Source organism: Macrobrachium nipponense, chromosome 27 (assembly GCF_015104395.2).
Source record: "Macrobrachium nipponense isolate FS-2020 chromosome 27, ASM1510439v2, whole genome shotgun sequence".
Classification (NCBI taxonomy): domain Eukaryota; kingdom Metazoa; phylum Arthropoda; class Malacostraca; order Decapoda; family Palaemonidae; genus Macrobrachium; species Macrobrachium nipponense.
The window spans coordinates 10,816,125-10,838,691 of record NC_087216.1 but is presented as its reverse complement, the minus strand read 5'-3'; the positions used below and the strand labels follow the sequence as shown (position 1 = coordinate 10,838,691).

Sequence of the window (22,567 nt, the reverse complement as noted above, 5' to 3'; positions counted from 1 at the left end):
ACTAAAACGTTCAAATGAATGAAATTAAAGGCTTTACATTCATATATACTACAGGATATGTAAAACTAGTGCTAATTTGTCATACACCAAGTACAACAAATGTACGAGATTGAAATCCACTACACATTGTACTTACCTTCCTCACTACTTGATCTGAATCACTAAGTTGCATGATCTCATTGCGTTTTGGATTGGACTTTCATCATCACTATATGTTTCGTTTCCCTCTCTTCTGGGTGGAATTTTTCTTGGGCTAAATAATTAAATGTCTATCAATTAACAAGAAAGAAAATGAATCCTAAAATATTTGACTGAAAAGAAATCTTGTAATATTAAAAGTTGGAAAGTAAAGAGGAATGAAAAATCTAAAAAAAATTTATTAATATAACTCACATTTTATATCAATTCACAATCAGAGAAATAAGTTTGAAAACATCCTGCTCAAAAATGGGAATATCAAAAGAGAAGTTTACTGTAATATAAATTCTCAATAAAATAGTAAACTTCATAATTACCTTAAGCTTTGATTGTGTCTTAGCTTTTACTTTCTTTGGTGATGATGACTTTGCTTCCTTTGTATCAATATGATCTTTACTGTCTGAATCTTGTGATTCAGTTTTAACTGAAGAATTTATTGATTCTGTGATCGCTGGTGATGACGCAGCATCGCTCTCGAGGTTTTCTCGGTGACTCTGTGGTAGGTGATTCTGTCTTCACAGGTGACGATTTTTGAAGAATCAGGGGTTTTGTGACTGTTTAGAAGTAGGTGCTTTGTTGAAGAAAGCTGATATTCCCCCACTCTTTTTAGAACTAGCAGAAGGATGCTTACTTGCTGTTGTCTGAAATTCACAAGAATAAGCAGTAACAGCAATAATTTAGTAAGGTTACTTAGCATTAATGAACCCACCTTTGAAACAAGTTAAAATAGAAAACAAAATATTACAGTAATTTGTATTTTTCTTAGTCATGTAAAACAACCAAGTAATAAAATGCCAAATAAGAAAGAAACAAATAAGAGAGAAATCAAGAATATCAGGTAAAAGAAGAAAAGCAAACCACCAATGAGATATGCAGAGGTGTCAGCAAAAAAAATTTCAAAGCATCAGCTCCGAAATTCTACTCAAGATATAATAACTGTATTTATTATTGCAAGAGGATATTGCAGAAACGGAGAAAATTGCAGATTCAGACACAAAAATGAATATTATGATGAAGGAAGATCAAATATTATGGAAAAGTTGGATTTTTTTTAATGTCAGAATTTCTGGAAATGAAAAAAGAACACATACAGAACAGGAAAGAGACATGGGAAAATCCTTATTACTACCAATATTAATGAAGGAGAAAACACGCAAACCATCATAGTGATGAATGCGCAAGGGTTTATCTACGAGTAACTCAAAAGAAAAATAGAGTACTTAGAAGAACTAACCCAAATAAAAGAAAGAAAATAGATAATAATGATATAGTGAAACCTGGTATTCCCAAGAGACTGGGAATGATGATCAAATAAAAGGGTTCAAACTATAGATCAGATAGAAAAAATAGGAATCAAGGGAACCGCAATATATGGGAAAGACAAAAAACAAGGAAAAATATATGAGAAATTATTAATTAACTCAGAATGTGAACTAATAGCGGTAGAATTTGAATCTGAAAATTGATGAACATAGTAATATATAGACCCTCCTAATACTAAAGAGTTTGAGCTTAATAATTGAAAAATTGGATGATATATGTAGAAATCACAAGGACTGGACTATTCTCCTATCTGGTGACTTCAACTTCCTTTCGTAGAATGGAAAGAACGAATAGGAGACTCTGGTTGTACTTATACATATAAAAAAGAGAGTAATAGTAGTGCAGAAGATAAGAGCATTTGAAAAGCTATTAGATATGCTACTAGAATACAACATTCAACAAATAAATCACCTGCCAACAAAGAAAAGGAAAATACTTTACCTAGTATTTGTGAACGATGATTATGTTCAAGAAATAATAGTTTTATAATGCGAGTATTTCAGATCATAATGTCATAGAATTAACAGTCATTCCAAAGCAAGTGAAATAGAGATAAGCAAGAATGAAAAAGTGGGAAGGATATGGAAAATACAACTTCTACGTAAAAATATAAAAATGGTCAGAAATTAATGAAGAATTAAACAAGATTGGGATAACATTTTCGTAGTGATGACATAAGGGTAAATACGGAGATATTATATAAAATATTGGAGAAAATAGTGGATAAATATATACCGAAGAAGAAAAGTGAAACATCATTCATGCATACCAAGAGACAGAAGGATCTTGTTCCAGAAAATCAGAAAGGTGAAAAAAGGTCTTGCAAAAGAAAAAAATGCAAAATGTAAAGTTATAGAACTAAAAAGTAAGTAGGAAAATGCAGAACAAAAGATTATACAATCAAAAGAAAATGAAAAACGGGACTTGGAAGAAAAAACCCTATTAATATCAAGCAAAACCCCAAACTATTATACTCATATGCGAGAAGATGAATAAAAGAAGAATAGATAGGCCCTCTGAGAATTAAGGGAGATTAACGATGAAAAAAAGGAAATTTGCAAACATACTGCAGAACGATGTAGAGAGAATTCACCCCTAGAATAGATAATGAAGATAATGATATGAAGTAAGGCGAAAATATGAATATTTAGCTGACATAGAAATTAATGAAGCTGATATTGTGCAGCATTAATGAAATTAAAAATGGAGCTGCTTGCAGGGCCGGATGGAGTCCCTGCTATTTTGTTAAACGAAGTATTCATTCTATCGCAAAGCCATTGCAATATTATTAAGACAAAGTGTAGATACAGGCAAGATTTATGATGAGCACAAATTAGCATATATCACCCCTACTTTCAAGTGGATCAAGACTAGAGGCAAGTAATTATAGGCCTGTGAGTCTACATCACATATTATGAAAGTGTATGAAAGGTAATGAAGAAAAATATTATGAAACATTTAATAAAAATAAAATGTTTAATATAGGACAACACGGTTTCGTACCCGGAAAAAGTACACAAACCCAACTGTTAGTCCACCGTGAGAACATATTCAAAAATATGAAAAGCGGAAATGAAACAGATGTGGTTTATCTAAGACTTTGCAAAAGCTTTTGACAAAGTAGACCATAATATATTAGCAAAGAAAATTAGAAAACACAATATCGTAGATAAAGTAGGAAGATGGTTAAAAGAAGAATTTTTACACAACAGAAACAGATAGTTATTGCAAACGATGAGAAATCGGATGAAACCAAGGTAATATCCGGTGTGCCACAGGTACGGTGCTAGCTGCAATATTGTTTGTTATTATGATTGAAGACATAGACAGTAATGTTAAGGATTCGGTAGTGAGTAGTTTCGCTGATGACAAAGAATAAGTAGAGAAATTACTTGTGATGAAGATAGGAACGCTCTACAAAGAGACCTTAACAAAGTATATGATTGGGCAGAGGTAAATAGGATGGTATTTAACTCTGATAATTTGAATCAATAAATTATGGAGACGAGAAGGAAAGCTATATGCATATAGGGGACCTAATAATGAGACAATCACAAATAAGGAGCAGTTAAAGACCTTGGTGTGATGATGAATAGGAACATGTTATGCAATGATCAAATAGCCATTCTGTTGGCAAAATGTAAAGCAAAAATGGGAATGTTGTTACGGCACTTCAAAACAGAAAGCTGAACACATGATTTATGCTTTATAAAACATATGTTCGTAGTCCACTTGAATATTGCAATATGATATGTACCCACACTATCAAAGGATATTGCACAAATAGAGAGTGTACAGGTCCTTTACAGCTAGAATAGAAGAAGTTAAGGACCTAGACTACTGGAAAGACTACAATCCTTAAATTATATAGTCTAGAAAGGAGAAGAGAACGCTACATGATAATTCAGGCATGAACAGATAGAAGGAATAACAGAAAATATCATGGACTAAAATATCAGAAAGAGCAAGCAGAGGTAGTATTAATAGTGCCCAAAACTATACCAGGAAAAATAAGGAAAGCACACAGAACATTAATCCACTACGCACCAGCATCGATAATGCAGCGTCTATTCATGCGTTGCAGCTCATCTGAGGAATATATCAGGAGTGAGCGTAGATGTGTTTAAGAATAAGCTCGACAAATATCTAAACTGCATCCCAGACCATCAAGATTGGAAGATGCAATATACCGGAAGATGTACTAGCAACTCTCTGGTAGACATTAGAGGCGCCTCACACTGAGGGACCTGGGGCAACCCGAACGAACTGTAAGGTCTGTAAGGTAAGGGGACTGAAACTGAGCACAGGTGGAATGCCTCAAAGCCACTATGTTGGCGACAAGCACCCGATGGACAGTGCCTATCTCAATACCAGGACCAACCCTGAGCAGTGGAGGATAAGGGTCACAGTATGCAGAATAAACATGCCAGTAAAACCAAAAATCAGTGTCAGTGACCAGCCACAGGCTTAGAGCCCCTCAAGAAAAATGGCACCAGCACCAGCCACAGGTCAAAACTGACCATGAGAAAGTCCTAGGTGGATGATGACAGGTTAGGAAGGCCACCATCAAGCACCTAGGGGGATACAGATGCCACTGTAACTGTGAACAAACAAAACTACAGGATAACACCAACAAAGTCAATCTGGACACCTCCTGAAGGATCTAAAACTCAGCTAATGAGGCAATAACTACTCAATGCCCTCCTATAGAAATTCCAAACACAATTTTTACCATGAACATTTTTAATACATGGGAAATAATGATGTAACTGGGAAAATCTAATACACACCAAACAACACATTTGTGCTGTTGTTTTATGCAATCTGATTTACTGAACTACCAAGTACACACTAAATTATCACTAGGGCAAATAATAATAATAAAAGCTGATTCATATTCAGTCAAGTGCCACGGCTAAGGAATAAAAGATGTGTTGACTGTGGGTTGGACAAAGAAAAAGTAAGGTCAAGCAAACAGGTGAGTAGGCAGCTATCCCTACTCACTTTTCTACTTCCCCTTGCAACTACCTTGTTAATAAGCCCCAAAAGACTAAAATTTGTCTTCTCTTAAGAAAAAATATACTTCTTCCAATGGAGTAAACATTTATATGGCAAAAGTCTAAAAAGCCATTTAACTTGCAAAATCAAGGTTTCATATGTGCCAAGAGAAAAAAAAAACAGCAAAAAGCCAAATAAACAAATATTTTCATTCATTAACAAACACTACAAAAATGAAATAAGCACCAGATGCATGGATGATGATCAGTTACTGAGTAAAAAAAATTTTTTTTTCTTTGTAAAATTACAATGGGATGATAATTCTGAATATAGCCAATGCTGAAGTTACATAAGAATTTCTTTGAAGTCGTTCAATTATTTTATTATTGCATTTTAGCTTCAACTCACCAGTGATGTAAAGTTAACGGTGTTATTTTGTATACGGTGACCTTGGTCTGCATTCACTTCATCATCTTTCCATTTTGATACACAGTACAGTATTCCATTTCACTGATTTTAGACATTTAATGTTAAAGTTTTCCAATAAAGCCACTAATGATCAAAGCAAATTATTTTTAAACATGACCATAGCCATACATTTAACCAACACCATGCCCAATAGTTCTGATACTCCATTATGTACCCTGTGAAGTGCCAATTTTATTTTTCGCTTTTGAATTACTATTATCTACACCTAGAGGAATGTTCAGTTAACACTCCTGAATAACCATATCAACCTTAATTGCAACTACGCTATTTAATTTTAGTTTTTAGCACTGTCTGATAACTATCTATAGTTAAATCCTAAGCTATTAACATTTACCCTTAACTGTGATACAAGTCTAGGTTACTTTTCCTTTCTCTCTCATATAAATGTAAACCCAATAATATTTCATAGAAACAAAGTACTGGAAACAACATACTAACCTAACATTTTGCTTATTAGTAATTCTAAAGCTGAAGAGGACATAGAAAATTTAAAAGCAAAATGCATGAGATTATGCCTTAAATTTCCTACAAAATGGATTTGGCTGAGCCACTGAAAAAAAAAAATTAATACAGTATACTAGTAACTCAATGACTAAGCCCGAACTTGTACTGCACTGACCTTTTCTTCTTTCTTTTCATCCTTCTGCACTTCTGATTTAACAACCTGGCGGGCAAACATTGAGGCAATCTGATTGTTAGGCTTTTTTGCCTGCTTGTTTGTTTTGGGCTCAGGTTTGCTCTTTTCCTTAGGGACTTTTTCTCAGGAATTGGTTTTTCTGAAAAGAACACAATCATCAAAGTTAATTCTAACGGTGTACAATGTGAAAATCATATAACAATCAATGGAAAATAAAGAAAATGGTTATGAAAATAAAAATAATCTTAAGATAGAAGGTAATGCTATCTGTCTCTCAGTACACAAACCCCCAAACATGATGACCAAAAGAAGAGACATGAAAGTTTTTTGAAAGGGTATCAGATATAATGACAAATTATAATTACACTTCTTAGACCATAGAGCCAATCACTGACTGACATGACATTTTTGTTTCCATCCAGTTTACCACCTAAACTACCTTCTTATCAAGCTTCAAAGACCCAGTAGTCTGGGAACAATTTACTCTTCACTTTACAGCTACGTGCTTCAAAAACACATAACTCACTACATGATCATGGCAAAGTACTATACCACATTCATCTTAGTTTTTTTATTGGAATCTCAGACATTGTTTTATTTTTATTGGAATCTCAGACATTGTTTTAAAGTGCACTAACACCATTTACATTTTAATTTTATCTCATGACGCCCTGCTTATAATTTTCAAAAAACTGACTGCTCTATAAATGATAATCTATCAAGGAAATTGTTCATACGTACACTACTCTTAATATACAAGCAATTATAAACTGTAGAATGAAATAGAATTATAATGAATTGAGTAAAGGCAATACTACTTTAACTTGGACTAAAGACAACTTACTTCTGATGCAGGTAGTGCTTCGGGATCACGATATGCATTCTGCTGCTGGAGTTTGGCTAGATCAGCGGATGACCGTGTTTTGGCATTGGAACACTCAATACCACTATAACTGTTAAAAGATGTGGAAAATTATCAAAAATATTCCAACTGTTCTCTCCTTCTCACCACATATCCAAACCATATCAGTCATTTAGATATCCATCCACTTTACAGGCTTTGTACACCATTTCTCATAGCAATATCATTTGCAATATAACCACCCCAATTCAATACATCCATGAATCTCCACATTCTAGTCACACCACTAAGCATCACCATTCTCTAAGCAAGGGCTCAGGTCTCACCAATATAAAAACCATTACAAATCTTAAGCCATCATCATACATACTGTTCCATTTACCAATATAAAGTCTTATTTACCAGTTGTCCAGCAATCTCTTTTCAATTTGTTCACATATCTGTCCTTACTAGTTTGACAGTCCAAAATGACAATTTGACAATGGTTTATCCTTTCCAAGGCCTACACTTCCACTAAAGCACTATCCTTCTACATGCCTTCAATGTTGGAACTTTATATACATTTCAATCTCAAAATCTTTCATTCCATTTAAAATTTGTGGACGTAATCATCTTCTGTGATGCCATCAGTTGCAGTCTATATCAAGAGAATAATTTTCCCTTTTTTTAAAGCTTGCATAAATTTCTGTATATTACTAGCTTAGAAATCACTCTAAAAGCACTTCCTTTATGAAGGGCATTCCAAGGTCATCAGTTCCACTTACTCGTCATTCTACTCAGAGTTAATGCATTCTCACATGCATGTATACTATATTTAAGAGATGAACCATTATTCGCATCAATAAATTTAATGTATTGGGTGCCAACAAAAACATGAACTTGAGTGCAAAAAGCACCCAAATCATTCTAGTTGAATTAAATCATTCACAAGTAATTTTAAACTGCAAATAGCAGCTTCGAGTAAATTATGCTTCAAAAGTTCAAGGGAACTCTATATCAACATATACTTACTAACCTGTTTATTGTCATGAGATTCCTCTTCACTTCATCAATGTTAGATGTATACAAAACACTTAAATCCTTAAGTTTTGATTTGGAGATACTGTAAACATGGACAGATACGACTTTCTTCATGGTACTTTTAACAGCATTCAAGTTTTCTTCTCGAACTAGCAAAACCTGAAAAACAAAATGTTATCTAAATACATAATGCACTATTATTGTTTAATGCACACATTCATGGAAAACAGGTTATAATAGCCATAACTTGCTAATAGTCCTCCACATATATAATAGAAAAACCAATTAGATATGAGGATAATAATTTACAAACAGAGCCAAGACTATGGTCAAATAGAGGAAAGATGGTAAAATGAGTAAATAATACCAGACAAAATTTTTGCATACATACACAGCAAATGATCCACTGATGAGGACAGATAGAGCTATAGATTATGACACTTCATGTTTATCATTTAACTCTTACATTCTTGCAGGTCTCTATATCCAGAACAGTTGCAAACTACATGGAACTAGTATGATTTCTAAGACAACTGTACTTGACTGTGTAATCCCATTGTATATCAAGAAACATTTGAAGTTTGAAAGGTGATTCCTTTAGAACCTGAAGGTACGGTCAATAATATGCAATGCCCAGCTTCTTATTGAAATAAAACTCCCTGAAGATGGTCATTCATAATTATGGTATGTACCTTTGTTGGGAAGACACCACCATTTGAGCAATTTAGTCTATAGGACAATTAGGTCATAATACAGCTGATATTCCCAAAAGTAAAATTAATCCAATAATGGTCTTAACACCAAATCTATCATCAACATTGATACCGTACCATCATTGTAACTGCAAGATGCTTATTGAATATTATTATTAACTTTCTGGTACATTTGTAGCTGAGAGTATATTTGTAAGTGCTATAGAATATAAAATTGGGTGATTAAACACCACCTGTGTCATAAAGGGAAAACAGATTATAAGTAAAGTGAAATTAAAATTCCTTTCTGTAAAGAGTTACCAGTTAAGGATGAGACCTATCAGCAGTCTATTCATCTTTATCCAGGCTAATTTGATGACTTATATTTTAATTACCATACTACTTAATAAAGCCGTATTAGATTAACTAGGTAGTGTATTGGCGATGATTACTGATTATGTACTAGAATACAGAAATGAAAATCAAAAGTAAATGTGCAACACAATGAGAATATATAAATTTTCATAATAAAATTTATTATTTGGATACTTACCTACTGTTAAATTTAGCTATATCTCCCCGCCGATTAGGCGAGTCGGCATTCAAACAAAAAAATCGAATGACTGTCTAGTTAACCTGTTCTCCACCAGGTGTGTTTCGAATGTTTTAGCTCGTCAGAATTCTCCTTGACAGCCCACTAAGTTGTGGGGAGGCTGGGTGGGTCTACTTTAACAGTAGGTAAGTATCCAAATAATAAATTTTATTATGAAAATTTATATTTGAGATGAATCTTACCTACTGTTAAATTTAGCTGATTCCCACATTAAAAAGAGGATGGTGGGTAGTGCAGCTAGACAAAATTCCGCTCAGCCATTCGAGCTAAAGGTTTCTTATACAAAACCCAAAACATTCTCACCTGATCTGGAATCCTTGGTGGATTTTACTACCATCAGAAGTTGGATTCCATTCAGGGAGCAAGGCTCTCATACGTATGCAGCAAAGAGCAGCCTTGCGGAGAAAACCGCTTCGATTCAGCCAGCATGAAACGCAAGGGGTATGAGGGACCCCTGTGCCTGGGTCCAAAAGCCTTATCAAACGGCACACTTAAAATGAATACCTTTACAATATACAGGTAGGCTCCTATAAAAAATTTGTACCTTCACGCTCCCCAAAATTATTAAAACCCGGGATTTAAATTTCAAAAGAGCCTAAAGAATTGCACTTTTTTGTTCAGGAAAAGACTAACCCACTACTATGTAGTGGATTAAGGGCTTTACTGTTTTTAAACACAATTCTGTATACTTAAGGTAGTGATCGGGCAAAAACTGAATTGTACTTATACTGTGACACATCAATCCTATTCTGGAGCGACAAATTGACTTAACACAAAATGAAGTTGCAACTGCTGCTCACATTATGAATGTTTAACTTCAATAAAGTAGAAGAATGGAGCTAGTTTCACATGCACTAGCCTATCCATATGTCCACAGAGGACCTTGTGTTCCTTGACAAAGTTTCTAAAAATCATAACACAAAAGGTTAACTTTGCCTCTTCCAGGCTTAACCTTCACAAATACATTCTAGATTTTCTAAAACTACAAACAAAAAGTTTAACTTTGCCTTCAAGCTTAACCATTGGCAAAGACAGCTATGTTTTCTAAAAACCACAAAACTAAAAGGTTGATTTTTGCCTCTTCCAGGCTAACCTTTGACCTCAATCTGTTTTTCTTAAAAACCACAAAACCAAAAGTTAACTTTGCCTCTTCAGCATTTACCTTTGACAAAGATGTTCAAGGTCTCTAAAAGGATGATAAAAATGTTTCTAGGTTTAACCTTTATTTAAATGCCCAACAGGATAGAGAAGTCCCCCCCCCCGGGCTTAAATTAGTAATTTCTTACAGGGAACTGTAAACCATAGCCTTAACATCACCCTCGGCTCTAAGGCAGAAAGCTAAAATAGCATTCCTTTACACCAGCTTAAAGAAGGGTGCTGACAGTAAATTTAACTTATTAACCACTGCTAAATAAAATTAAGGGTTAACCACTGTAAATAAAAGGTTTTACAGTAAATTCAGATAAAGTTTTAGACCCGCATCTAAACTCCAGAGAGACTGATATAGAGATGAAGGGGCTCCAATCTCAACTTAAAGAGCTGGTCCTCAGCAGATCTAAAAGTGCTTTATGCAATACCGAGGAAGTACGTATGGAACGATAACTTTGGAAGTAGACAGTGAAAAGTCTTATCTCCTCTAAACAGAAAACATTGACGTATACAAGGTTCCGAGTGCTGAAAATTCTCCTCCAGAATGGTACCCTCAGCAACACACACAGACCACTGCTTCTGACCCAGGCCATGGCAGTTTTAAATTAAGAACACGATCCTATGATAACTTGAAAATCTTATTATTGGGTTTTTTTAAGGGGACATTCTAACATCTCCAGCAGTTAAGGAGATCCTACATCAATGGAACTGTATGGAGTTGTAGTAGAGTTTATTTCTTCTCAACGGAAGAATGAGACATCTACCAAGAGCAATGGAAATTCTGAAAAGTTTTGCCCTGAGGCTACAAGGGCTCTACGGAGACTTATGCAATTCTTGAACATGAAATTGCTCAAAAGAATTCAGAGTAGATACAAGGGGCAAGCCTATGAATCTAAATTAGGCAAAATTTAAGGAAACATCCACTGCTCAACATTCGGATGTCCTGTTCATCTAAACCTGCTATAGGAAGCTAAATGAGTGTTCCTTTAAATCCACACCAAGTCCATGCCAAACTTAAACGGATGTCAAAGCCCTTGTAGGCAGTTTGTTCTTTCTTCCTGAATCCCCAATTGCTAAAACACCGTCCTTACCACAGAATGGTTGATCAAACCAATATGTTGTTTCATTTCACTCAAAGCAGCAAACTTCCAACATAGACTTTGTTTTCTGACCGGGAATAAACCCTTCTAAGCATTTTCTGAGGTCTTTCCACTGCCCTGACATCTAAAAAGTTTTACCAGGTTTAGTTAGGACCATTCTATGTTGCATTGAAAGTGTAAGACACTACGTTAAACTCTTGTGTTACATGACAGAGAAAAAGACAAAACTTGGACTTAGTTTAAGAACCAAATGGACGATTCCTGGTTACAGTGCACCTCCTACAGTCCTGGAGCCAAAGTTGGTTCTGGATTACTTACAAATTTATGAGTTATTTGTAAGTCATAATTCTTACGCTGAAACTGTACATTAATTGAGCATGATTATCTGAAAATACCCCACCCCCCGTGAGGCCATGTTTCCTAATGAGGAAAGCGCCCTTACCATATAGGAGTTCCTTTCAGGTCTAAAATCTTCAAGCAGCACATGCCTATTCATCTTGACCGATAAGCATGCATAATCAATCATCATCCCCACATCAACTAGATAAGAATGGGATATAAAGAATTAACAATATGCATAGAAATTGGGCCAGAAGAAGCATCAGGTTCTTGGCCTTTGGAAATAGTTGACAGAGTGGGCTAACTTGAATCACAGATTTAGTAGAAGTGTCTCGCTCCTAAAGTCGACACCATCTACCAATGGGCAACAAGTCCCTGACATAACTTATAATAGAAGGCTGCACACTCACCCAAACAAAGTGCACCGAACAGCAATACCTTCAAGTAAAAACCTCTTGAAGGAACTTGCATGACTTTGGATGTATGGTACGTGGAATACAATTCTGCATGTTATACCACAAGTCCTGACCATTCTTTTTGGAAAGGCACTAAAACATGCTAGAAAACCAACAAGTATATGGGCAGACACTTACTGCCTATTCAGTCTCCAATGATCCAAGAATATCTCCAATTACTTATGGGTGTCTTCCTAAAGAATTACCCTTTGACCGTCATTCCCTCTATATACAATCTCCTACTAAAAGAGACAGAGATCTGCTGAAGACAAGGGAAGCTATAAGAGGGAGATTAAACCAGTGGAGGACAACCAAAAATCATCACAACTGCCCTTCACCATCTCCACCATACAACATACTGGTCCCAAGTCTCTCCATGCATGTTGGGAGGTTGCAACTGTCCATATCCCAAAACCTGAATCTGCACTTATCCCCGAAAGGTATAAAATAAGACCACCAATAGGTAATCCTGAGCTGCATAATCAGACAGGAAGCGAAAGTGTTCTCACTTCTTCCAAACAGTGAGTATAAGCATGAGGACATTACCCTGCAGCATCAGAAATGAGATACTTGTTTCCTCGCTAAAAACTCCCACTGGGTTGGCGTCTCCACCTCTCTTAAGAAGTCGCAGAGACGAGACAACGTAGATAAAGGGTCACAACTCAAGTTAACTCAAGTTAGATTGAAAATCCATCAGGCATGTCTGTCAGTCTCGAGTTCATTTCCCCACAGGAAAGAGAAAGAAAGCGAACCTCCTATTAAATACGGTTAAAGGAACAATAAGCGTTGTACAGCAAAAGTCGGCCTTCGGCTCTCCGCGACTTTAAAAGACTAGACGACAAGCCAAGGCAGACACAAAGGGAGATTGTGTCCGAGGACGAGAAAAGTTACGAAATGCTCTCAAATTGGAGAAAGTGTTGGTTCTCTTCTCCAATATTTAGTGCGCGCCAAAATACGCTAAGACAATTGAGATATATTTCTCTATGTGGCCTCTATCCTCAACAAAATGAGGATACAGCAAGGTGTAGTGTCGCAACAAACGCTGACTGCCCCAAACGAGTTCCTCCAACTCCATTCAAACTCTTCTTCCGTCAGCGGGCGACGGGTGGAGACAGCTGCCGACAGGAGGTAAACAGAGAGCTTAAAGGATGGCTCTTTCTCCGCAACCCTTGGCGACAAAAAGCGACACTTGTCAATAAGAGTGACAGCAGCTGAGTGCTGTATCGAATCCACCACAACTCAATGAGAGCAAGACAGTTTAAGCGACTCGGGACTCGGCCAAGTCTGCACTCGGCACGAGTCAACTGCGTTCACACGAGTCAACAATGTCCACAGCAGGGTTCCCAGATGTATCAGACCAAATTACGTATTGTATTTTGATTAATAATCGTTTATCGTACGGAAGGTCAAATTATCGTACTCGAACGATAATTATCGTACATCTGGGAACCCTGGTCCGCAGTCCACACGAGTCAACAGAGGGAGACAGAGAATGAGACACCAAAAAGGTGGGAGGCGGTGGGAGAGAAGTTACAACAACGCTCCCGCCTCGTCCGAAAGCGATCGTACATACTTGAAAGCATTCCTATATGAAACCAAGTTAGAAATCTCTGAAGCTAGAATATCTAACTTGGCGAGAACTTTAGATACTACAGACATTGTAGACTTGAAAGAGAAACATTAATCGAGGCAGTAGTAAGAGGTTTTCTGATAGCCGAAGAGGAAGCACACAAAGAACAAACACAAGCATTACAAAGAAAAGGGAATATGCTAGCATACTAGAATTTAGAATAACCAAAAACAAGAGAGATAAACAGTCGACCGAGTCGACATATCTAAACGTGTAAAAACTCGCTGTACACAGATACATTATCATCTCAATAAAATGTCTATAGTACTTATATCATATATTATTAAGCCTATGCATGCTAACACCTCAAACTAGGTGTTGAAGACGACAGAATGCGCCTATGGAGCGAGCATTAACACTTACCGAAATGGTCCATATCTGAACTCTTTAACGTTCCTTTGGCGAGCACTTTAAAAAAAGATTCAGACCATGAAAAGGGCGAAGTAGGTATTGGAGGGCACAGAATCCCATCGTCCCGAGAACTGACCCGGTTCCCTGGCAACGGAACGTTTCCAACTGTCACAGGGCAGTCGTAGGCCTCGGGCCTACGTACAGACGAGGGCACCAACACCTTACTTCTAACAGGGAACGTGAAATTGAGCGCACAATGGAGGGATTCGGAACATTCCCGTCACGAACTAAGTTCAAATTTTATTAGAACTAAAAATAGGTTAATGTTCTAACTTCTCGTTACACTTTTCCTGAAGCAAATGGGGAGCAGAAGGCGGAGCTACAATGGAAGTCAATACTAGCCTACTAAAATGCCTAGTCTGAGTAGGGATAGCCTGACAGGTTTAAGTCCTGATCTAACTAGTTGCTTTCGCAATCTATTAGTTCCAGTCTTTCCTATATCTCACATATTCAGGCATAAATTCTCAGAACAATTCCCTACATTCTTCACATCTAGTAGTTCCAAAATCACACTCTGTACCCCTGCCAGTACAAAGGAATGTTGATCAACTTCCAATTCACCATCCTGGTTACACCAAAACATTCCTGCATAGCCTGATGTTATTGGTTTTACTTCCGGTGGAAGATATTCTAGGAAAATGAAATTACAATACCATAAACAGGTGTAAAACAGCCAACTTCATAGAATACCAACAATCGCCTAGCCGTAATGGCGGCAAGGAGAATTCTGACAAGAGCTAAAACATTAGAAACACACCTGGTGGAGAACAGGTAAACTAAGACAGTCATCCGGGCAGCCATTCGATTTTTTGTTTCAATGCCGACTCGCCTAATCGGCGGGGAGATATATATAGCTAAATTTAACAATAGGTAAGATTCATCTCAAATAAATAAGAAGTCAGCTCAAACCCTACAAATAGCCTTTTAAAAACTAGATATGTATGCCTAATTTGCATATACCCATTACATGAAGTAAGATGTCTTACCTTCTGCATGTCTGGTTGTTCATTCTTTCCAGCTACAACACCTGACACCACATAAGTAACACAGAGGTCATCACCTTTATCTTCATTGCGCTTTTTTGTCACATAGTGATAGAGCATTCTGGAAAGCAAAGAAAAATTTAACTATAACTCTTCCAGATGAGGCTTAATTGTCAAAAATATTATAGCAAGTCTACAAAATTCTAACATTAACAAAAGAGAATAACTGACCAAAAAAGAGTCTTGGCTAACACTACCATACAGGAAAGGCCGAGGTGCAAAAATTACAATCTGATAACATTGCAAAATTTTTTTTTATCACAAATTATAAGTTACATTCCTCTGTACTATGCTGACAATATATACCAAGAAAGTTTTAAAGAAAAAATGGATACATAAATACGGTCTTTGTTTGCAGTAAAGATTTTTGTTTACAGGGTCTCTTTTTCTAAGTATACTATAAAACACATACAAACATTGAGGGTTGAATCTATTTATTATTCACATTCCTAGGGGTACCAAAGGCTTTAATTATAGTTGTGCTCCGCCTTACTGCATTAAGATCAAAATTGCTACATAAGCTAAATGAAAGGTGTATTTTACATCTTCAAGTTGGGGAGTGAGCCAAAGTCCAACCCAATTCCTTCAAAACAAAGGCATGAGTTACTTTACAAACTTTGTTAGAGAGCCCATGTCCATCAATGATAAACTTACATCCAAAACTAAAAAATATAAATATTTGCCAAGTGCTTGGAACAAAAGTATCCATAACAGTGCTTTATTATTATAAAGCACTTCCAATTTTTATATTGCAATAATATTCCTTATTTTCATGAACATAAGGTTGAACACAAAAAAAATTATATACAACCACTCAACTATTAATAATGCACATAAAGAACATTTTAATATAAATTCCACAAGGGGATGAAAAATTTTTTTTTTTTTTTTACACCATAGATACCCCCCCAAAAAAAGTAGTGATCAAACCCTGTATTTGCAGGAATGCGTACCCAGACCCCCCCCCCCCCCCCCCACCCCCCCCCCCCCCCCCCCCCCAAATAGCCAGACCCCTATAAAAACGTTCAAAACGGCCTATTTTGTTTTTTGATAGTTAAATCTCAAGAAAAAGACAAAATTTTTATACTTTTTTTTTTTTTTTTTATAAAGTTATATGCATTTTATGATGAAATTGATAAAAACTAGGAATTTGCAGATATTTCTCATAGAAAAATACCGTGAATAGGCGGATTTTCCGTGAATAATGGGGGGGGATATGTTCCAGAGGGAAATCCTCGAATGCTTGAGTCCGCGAATCCAGAGAATGGAATACGGTGGACCCACTGTTATCCAGATCTGGGTTCATTCAACACAAAATTCTTTAGAGAAATATATTACAGACAAGAAAAGAAGATTGATTATCATTAACTTACTGCTTTGCAACATTCACATGAACCTTTAACGTCAAGCACAGTGTCTTGCAAGTGACCTGGAAAGAAAGGAAGTCATTTTAAATACCACATTAATGGCCACATTTAATATTACATCATTCTTTTGCATTCCCAATATTTCCTTATAGATACTGTGCAATATAAGGCTTGCACAAATGCTGAAATAGTGAGATGACAGAATTTAGTTATGACACAGAAAATATAGTGACAGTACCAACTGGGTTAAATGGCAGCATGAGCCTGGGGACAAAGCTCCAGTTGGATAGTAGAGATCTGAGGGCTACATAAGGATCCTTACCTAGATTTGGCTGGGAAAGGGGTTGTCCCATAGATCCCAAGTATTTGCTATGCATAAATCTTGAAATGGCTGCAAAGTACTAATATAATTTTACTAACTATGACTAAGCTAGCCTATCTGAAAGTAATAAGAAAATTTTGTAGTCACCTATTACTGTACTCTGACAAATACATAACATGTCTTGCCTTGAACTATGTAAGGTCAAATGATTAACATGTAAAAGAAGCCACGAAATGGATTTTAACTAATTTCTACCGGAACAAGGAATAACTTAAGACTGATGCCTTTTGAAAACTGTGACTGCTACAAGAAAGTTGTAAATGCTTGAAATTCAGTTCCCTTTGTAGTTCAAAAATCCAGCTCAAGCTATATATATAACAGTTTTCTCAGAAAAAAAAAAAATCATTTGAAGTCCAACTGGACTCCTTATGCGAGGACTTATTAGAGACAATGACAACTTTTCATCACATCAGAGAAAGAAGGCAGAAAATGATGCAGAAAAAGAGGAAAAGCTTGGTGCCATGGAAGCAGAGGAAAAACAGATATGTGCTTGTTTCTTACTTACTCTCCAAAAAGTCTCACTTTTCTCTGCAACAGCAGAGAATGTGGTCAAGGCAGGCAGCAGCTTTGGAGGGAGTATGGTCGTGTTCAAATAAGACATCACTTTATTAGTGTATGTCAGCTGGCTTGTCTTCTTTGCAGTGGAAGAGGTTCAGCAAGAAACTGAGGAAGGCTTAATACATTTGCTGGTGTTTTTGGGAGGGTAAACTTCACCTTCGCTCTTGAAATTGCCATTTTTGGCTCCTTCCTCCCAAACTCATCTGAGCTGCACAGGGGGAACGACAGCTTGGATGAGTCACCTCATAATACTAAGGGTGATGGTTACAAGTTCCTGCAGTACCTAAGCAAACTGCTGACCAAAATCTAGGCATTTGGCTATCACAAACCATAAACACACATGCAGTCTCTCTGTTGAGAGTGCATGCATCCCTTGGTCACCACTGCTAAGCCACGTACACAGTCGAGCTTTGCCCAACGAACTTTGCTCGATGTGATGTCAGAACATCAGCTGCTGTTTCTCCGCTTCTGACGTCACATCGAGCAGCATGTGGACGGGCCTTTCGAAGGCATGTGCTGGTCGCCGATCTTGATACATGTACCCATCATGGAGCGAGCAGAAGGGCGGGGGGAAGCATAGACAAGGCAAGAGGGAGATGAATCTGGTAGGAAGGAGCCTAAAAAGGTCTGGTAATGTCAAGGGCAAAGGTGAAGTACACCCTCCCAAAAACAACACTCCTCTTTCATTGCAAAGGAGACCAGCCAGCAGGTACACAGAAAACACTACTTGCAAACCTAAAGTGGACAAACACCCATTTACATTGTTCTCACTTCTGTTACTCCATTGTCTTACGTGAATCCATATTGAGAAATAACAACACAAGGTAGGTAGGCTACTACATAAAACAAAAAAACATTTAAGACATTTTTAACTTGACAGCAAGGCATCTTAACTTATCCAGAGCTGAAAGAAAAAAATGCCTGACTTCCTCGAATCACCAACCTAGCTAGGTATCACCAGTTTAGCCACCTTGTTACAACTTCAACCACAATTTCCCGATCAAGTTAAGGAATAGGCTATAGTAGGTACCTACCACTCCTACATAAAGGCTCAGGTTTTTAATTCCAATTCCAAAATTATTTCAAAATGACGTGTTCTTAGGAAGAAACATAAAGCACACAATACGAGTCAATACTAAATAGCTAGGCTAGTACATGGTTCACTACCCTATTTGGCTAAGAATTACTATAAAACTTCACTCCTAACAGAACCGAATTACCTAGCCTATAGGGTAGAACACCACGGCAGGCCAACCCTCATCACGGTGGACGGGTCTTATTCACTCGATATTTAATTGGTGAAACCAAGAATACAATTGCAAACTCTAAGCATACCATTAAAAGACTGAAGTTTCGTCAACATAATGTGATTATGAAAGCCCATACGAACTAAAGTAAGCATGTGAGCTCTTCGTAAAATATGTTTTCAAGGCAGTTTTGAAATCCAATATGGCGGCTACGTTTTGCATGGACGGTTCTCATCAGTAACGGCCACCATCTTTCCCCCAGCCTTCCCAGCACTCATTTGAACAATGTTTAGCATATATATGTAACGTTTATTGATCTTACTCAAGATTGCAGTTGTAATCAGCACAATAAACAACATTTTGTTTGCCTATATTAGTGAAAGTAGAAACTTGGTTATTCCCGGGGTTATGGTTGGAACTGATTCATTCTTAAACACCTTGTAATCGGTGGTTTTTATCCTTACTGCCATCACAACTGAAACTCCACAGTGCTTATTTGATTGTAATTATACACATTTTGGTCTTAATTCACTCCACAGTGCACTTGAACCACGCTGTGGTTCCTGGTTCCTAAGCACTCATCTCCGCAAACACAGTTACGAGCAGCAGACGACAACACTGATTATGAGATGCAAAGCTTTATTCCCTTAATTGTTTACTTTACTCAATATTTAGTTTAACTTTACTTCACCAAAATGTTTATTAATTCATGTCTATTATCCCTTTTTTTTTTGCAACCAAATTAACCCCCCTCCCCCAAAATTACAAATGTTTTTCAGATGTATCTTACGAGGCAGACGACGTGAGGAAAATGACTCATCGTTGCCAAGCTAGTGGAGCGTCATACATACGCCGATGCATTTTTACAAACTGTTTCGATGAATCTAGTTGTCATAGTAATGCAGTAATGATAAAATTGCTGTAATATGTACGTATATATAATACAAATAGATACGCTAATTTCACTTATTTCCCCGGTTTTTGTGTAAGTTCTTATACCTAAGTTTGGAGGGTAAAACACTACCAATTGACAACACTGATAAACAATTGAAGAGCGCAAAACGCCGCAAAGAATACCGTAGTCCCCTTGAATAAGTGCTGGTAAGAGGTTGGTTTACGATTGTTGTGATGAAAGTGCCCCAGCGTCTATGGGAACAAGTGGTGTGCAGATTTAGCACAGGAAATGGGAAGTTTGTTGACACAAGCGACTCCGTAAACATCAAGATGGCGTCAATCTTTGAAAAACATTTTTAGTTGTAAGTAAAAATTTCTAAAGCGTTTTTGGTGAGATTTCCACTGCCGTAGCCACCATTTTCACTACCCTCTGTTTAAATCTTAAAATTTGGCCTTAATTTCTAACTTTGGAGAAAATACTTACTTCGAAAGGAGAGTAGAGGTCTTTAGCTCCGTTTCTCACCAACAACAAGTCGCGACTGATGCCCATCTCCGGTGTCAGGACGCGTTATAATGTACTTTTTCGGAGGGTGGCAAGCGTTGAATGTAGGTGGCCTGTTTGGCCTGCTGTGATGTTTTACCCAAGGTACAAGATTTAGGCAGAAGAAACAAATGTGTGCCTTATGGATGTAATCGTGAATCTTCAGGTAAGGAACATGGTCTGCTATGAAATGCTAAGCTAAAGAAAGAAAAAAAATAGGGGGTGTCCCGTGGCCATTAAAACAAGGTGTTCAAGGTTGGGTTGATGAATGTTTGATCCCTTTTCTTTAAGATCTAGGCTATGGCACTCTAGAATTCAGGGTAGGGTGGGGGACGGTCCTCCAATGCCAAGTAGGTAGGCTATGCAACAAGTATGCTGATTTGCATTACCTACTAGCCTAGCTAAGAAGGGCAAGTTAGGATGCATTCCTGTTTTAGCCTACCCCCCCAAAAAAAAAAAAAAAAATCAAAGTTCATGTCCTGGCACCCTAGGATAAGTTAAGGCAGGTAACCAATGGTTAGGATGCATCCCAGCAATTCGGGTAGGTGACTAGGTACTAGTAGCTACCTAGGTAGCTATTTTAGCAACGCAGATTGCTAAACGGTGCTTAGCCTGGTTTACTTACGACTTTTCCCTCGTCATTTATGAATTCATCCAGATTATCCAGGTACATTGAATCCAATGTTGTTTCCGCACACATCCTTCAGTATTATATACGGCTGCTCTGTATTATTCAGGTTGGGGGGGGGGGGGGGACTATAATAATGTGGTCCCTCTTCTAATCAGAGGAATGCCGATAGGGACGAATAGGCAAAAATTTCGCGGGGTCTAGCAGTTTAAGTTCTTGTCGAAGTAGTATGTAAACAAAGATAAGCGCGATGGAGTAAAACTTTATATATTGTTGATTTTGTGGTTATGATTTTTAATAATTATTCCAGAAGGATTATTTTTACACTTTAGAATATATCTACCTCCTTTACTTTACTATTTATCGAGGAACATAACATTGAAGGTGAGAATAATGTTATTCGTAACGAAGTCTGCAGTATGACAAAAGTAAAGCATATACCTCTTGAATTTCTTGTCATCATCTTCTTTAAAAGTCATTATTTAATTTGTTTTCGTAACTTTCACTTATGTAATTTGAATGCAGCTTTAAACAAAAAATATTGTTTTCAACAAAATATTCAGAAATCCACAAATATGTGCATCGTCAAATGCTAGTACATTACAATGTGAACAAATTATTTCGGGTGAGACAAATGTATCCACCTACATAATCACATTATCTACTGAGGTACTGTACCACTTAACTTAATAAATAGTATGGGTCTATTCGTGATTAAGTCTTGTCTTTCTCAATTTTCCTCCCCATGCCTTTTTAGGGTGGCGGGGGAAGAGGCGGTAAGCTAGAACGGGATAGTATATTGTCTCCTGTTTTTGCACATGGAGCTGCGTTGTATCTTTAAATTCTTAAACTGGGAAAAGTTTTACAATGTTAGCGACTGAAAATGGAACATGCTCTTAAGACTATATATATATATATATATATATATATATATATATATATATATATATATGTGTGTGTGTGTGTGTGTGTGTGTGTGTGTGTGTGTGTGTGTGTGTGTGTGTGTAATGTATTCTTAACATCAACAGAAATCGGTCGGAAATCATACCCAGTATTTCACATTGTCTTGTGGTACATTGCATATACGTGTATGTGTATATATATATATAATATATATATATATATATATATATATATATAATATATATATATATATTCTAGGGTTCCATTCCACCGAAAGTGCTATGCGAAACCCGAAGACTGAATTCATCATATAGGATAGTAATGCACATACATTCTGGTATTTTTATCTTTTTAATATGCGGCGTAGTCTATATTAAGAATCAAATCTACTCTGTTACAACACTCTGAAAAGAGAAAAGTCTATAATTTTTCCTCGAACGACTTTATATTTACAGTCCTCCATCGAGTGGGAGTTTTTTGTATATAATATATATATATATTTATAATCCTGACAGCCTCTAAAGCATACAGTGGCGTAGCCAGCGGGTGAGGGAAGCACAGGGACCCAACCCTCCCTCCCCCAACGCC

The 22,567-nt window shown here is 36.8% G+C and overlaps 1 protein-coding gene across 1 annotated transcript; it reads right to left on the bottom strand.

The window, feature by feature from the left end:
- Positions 1 to 737: 737 nt before the first annotated feature.
- Positions 738 to 21,183, bottom strand: LOC135200501 (DNA polymerase delta subunit 3-like). Its single transcript, XM_064229151.1, has 7 exons — positions 21,074 to 21,183; positions 16,833 to 16,888; positions 15,403 to 15,520; positions 8,023 to 8,186; positions 6,986 to 7,098; positions 6,128 to 6,267; positions 738 to 839 (listed from the first exon to the last, which is right to left on the bottom strand). The coding sequence occupies exons 1-7, from the start codon at positions 21,146 to 21,148 to the stop codon at positions 738 to 740; spliced, it is 768 nt and encodes a 255-aa protein (XP_064085221.1). The 5' UTR covers positions 21,149 to 21,183.
- Between the last annotated feature and the right edge of the window lie 1,384 nt (positions 21,184 to 22,567).

Coding starts and splice junctions, on each gene's coding strand:
- LOC135200501 (XM_064229151.1), bottom strand. CDS start 21,148: ATGTGTGCGGAAACAACATTGGATTCAATGTACCTGGATAATCTGGAT. Junction 8,187..15,402: donor AACAACCAGACATGCAGAAG/GTAAGACATCTT, acceptor TTTGTTTTTCAG/GTTTTGCTAGTTCGAGAAGA. Junction 6,268..6,985: donor ACTACCTGCATCAGAAGTAA/GTTGTCTTTAGT, acceptor CCAATTCCTGAG/AAAAAGTCCCTAAGGAAAAG.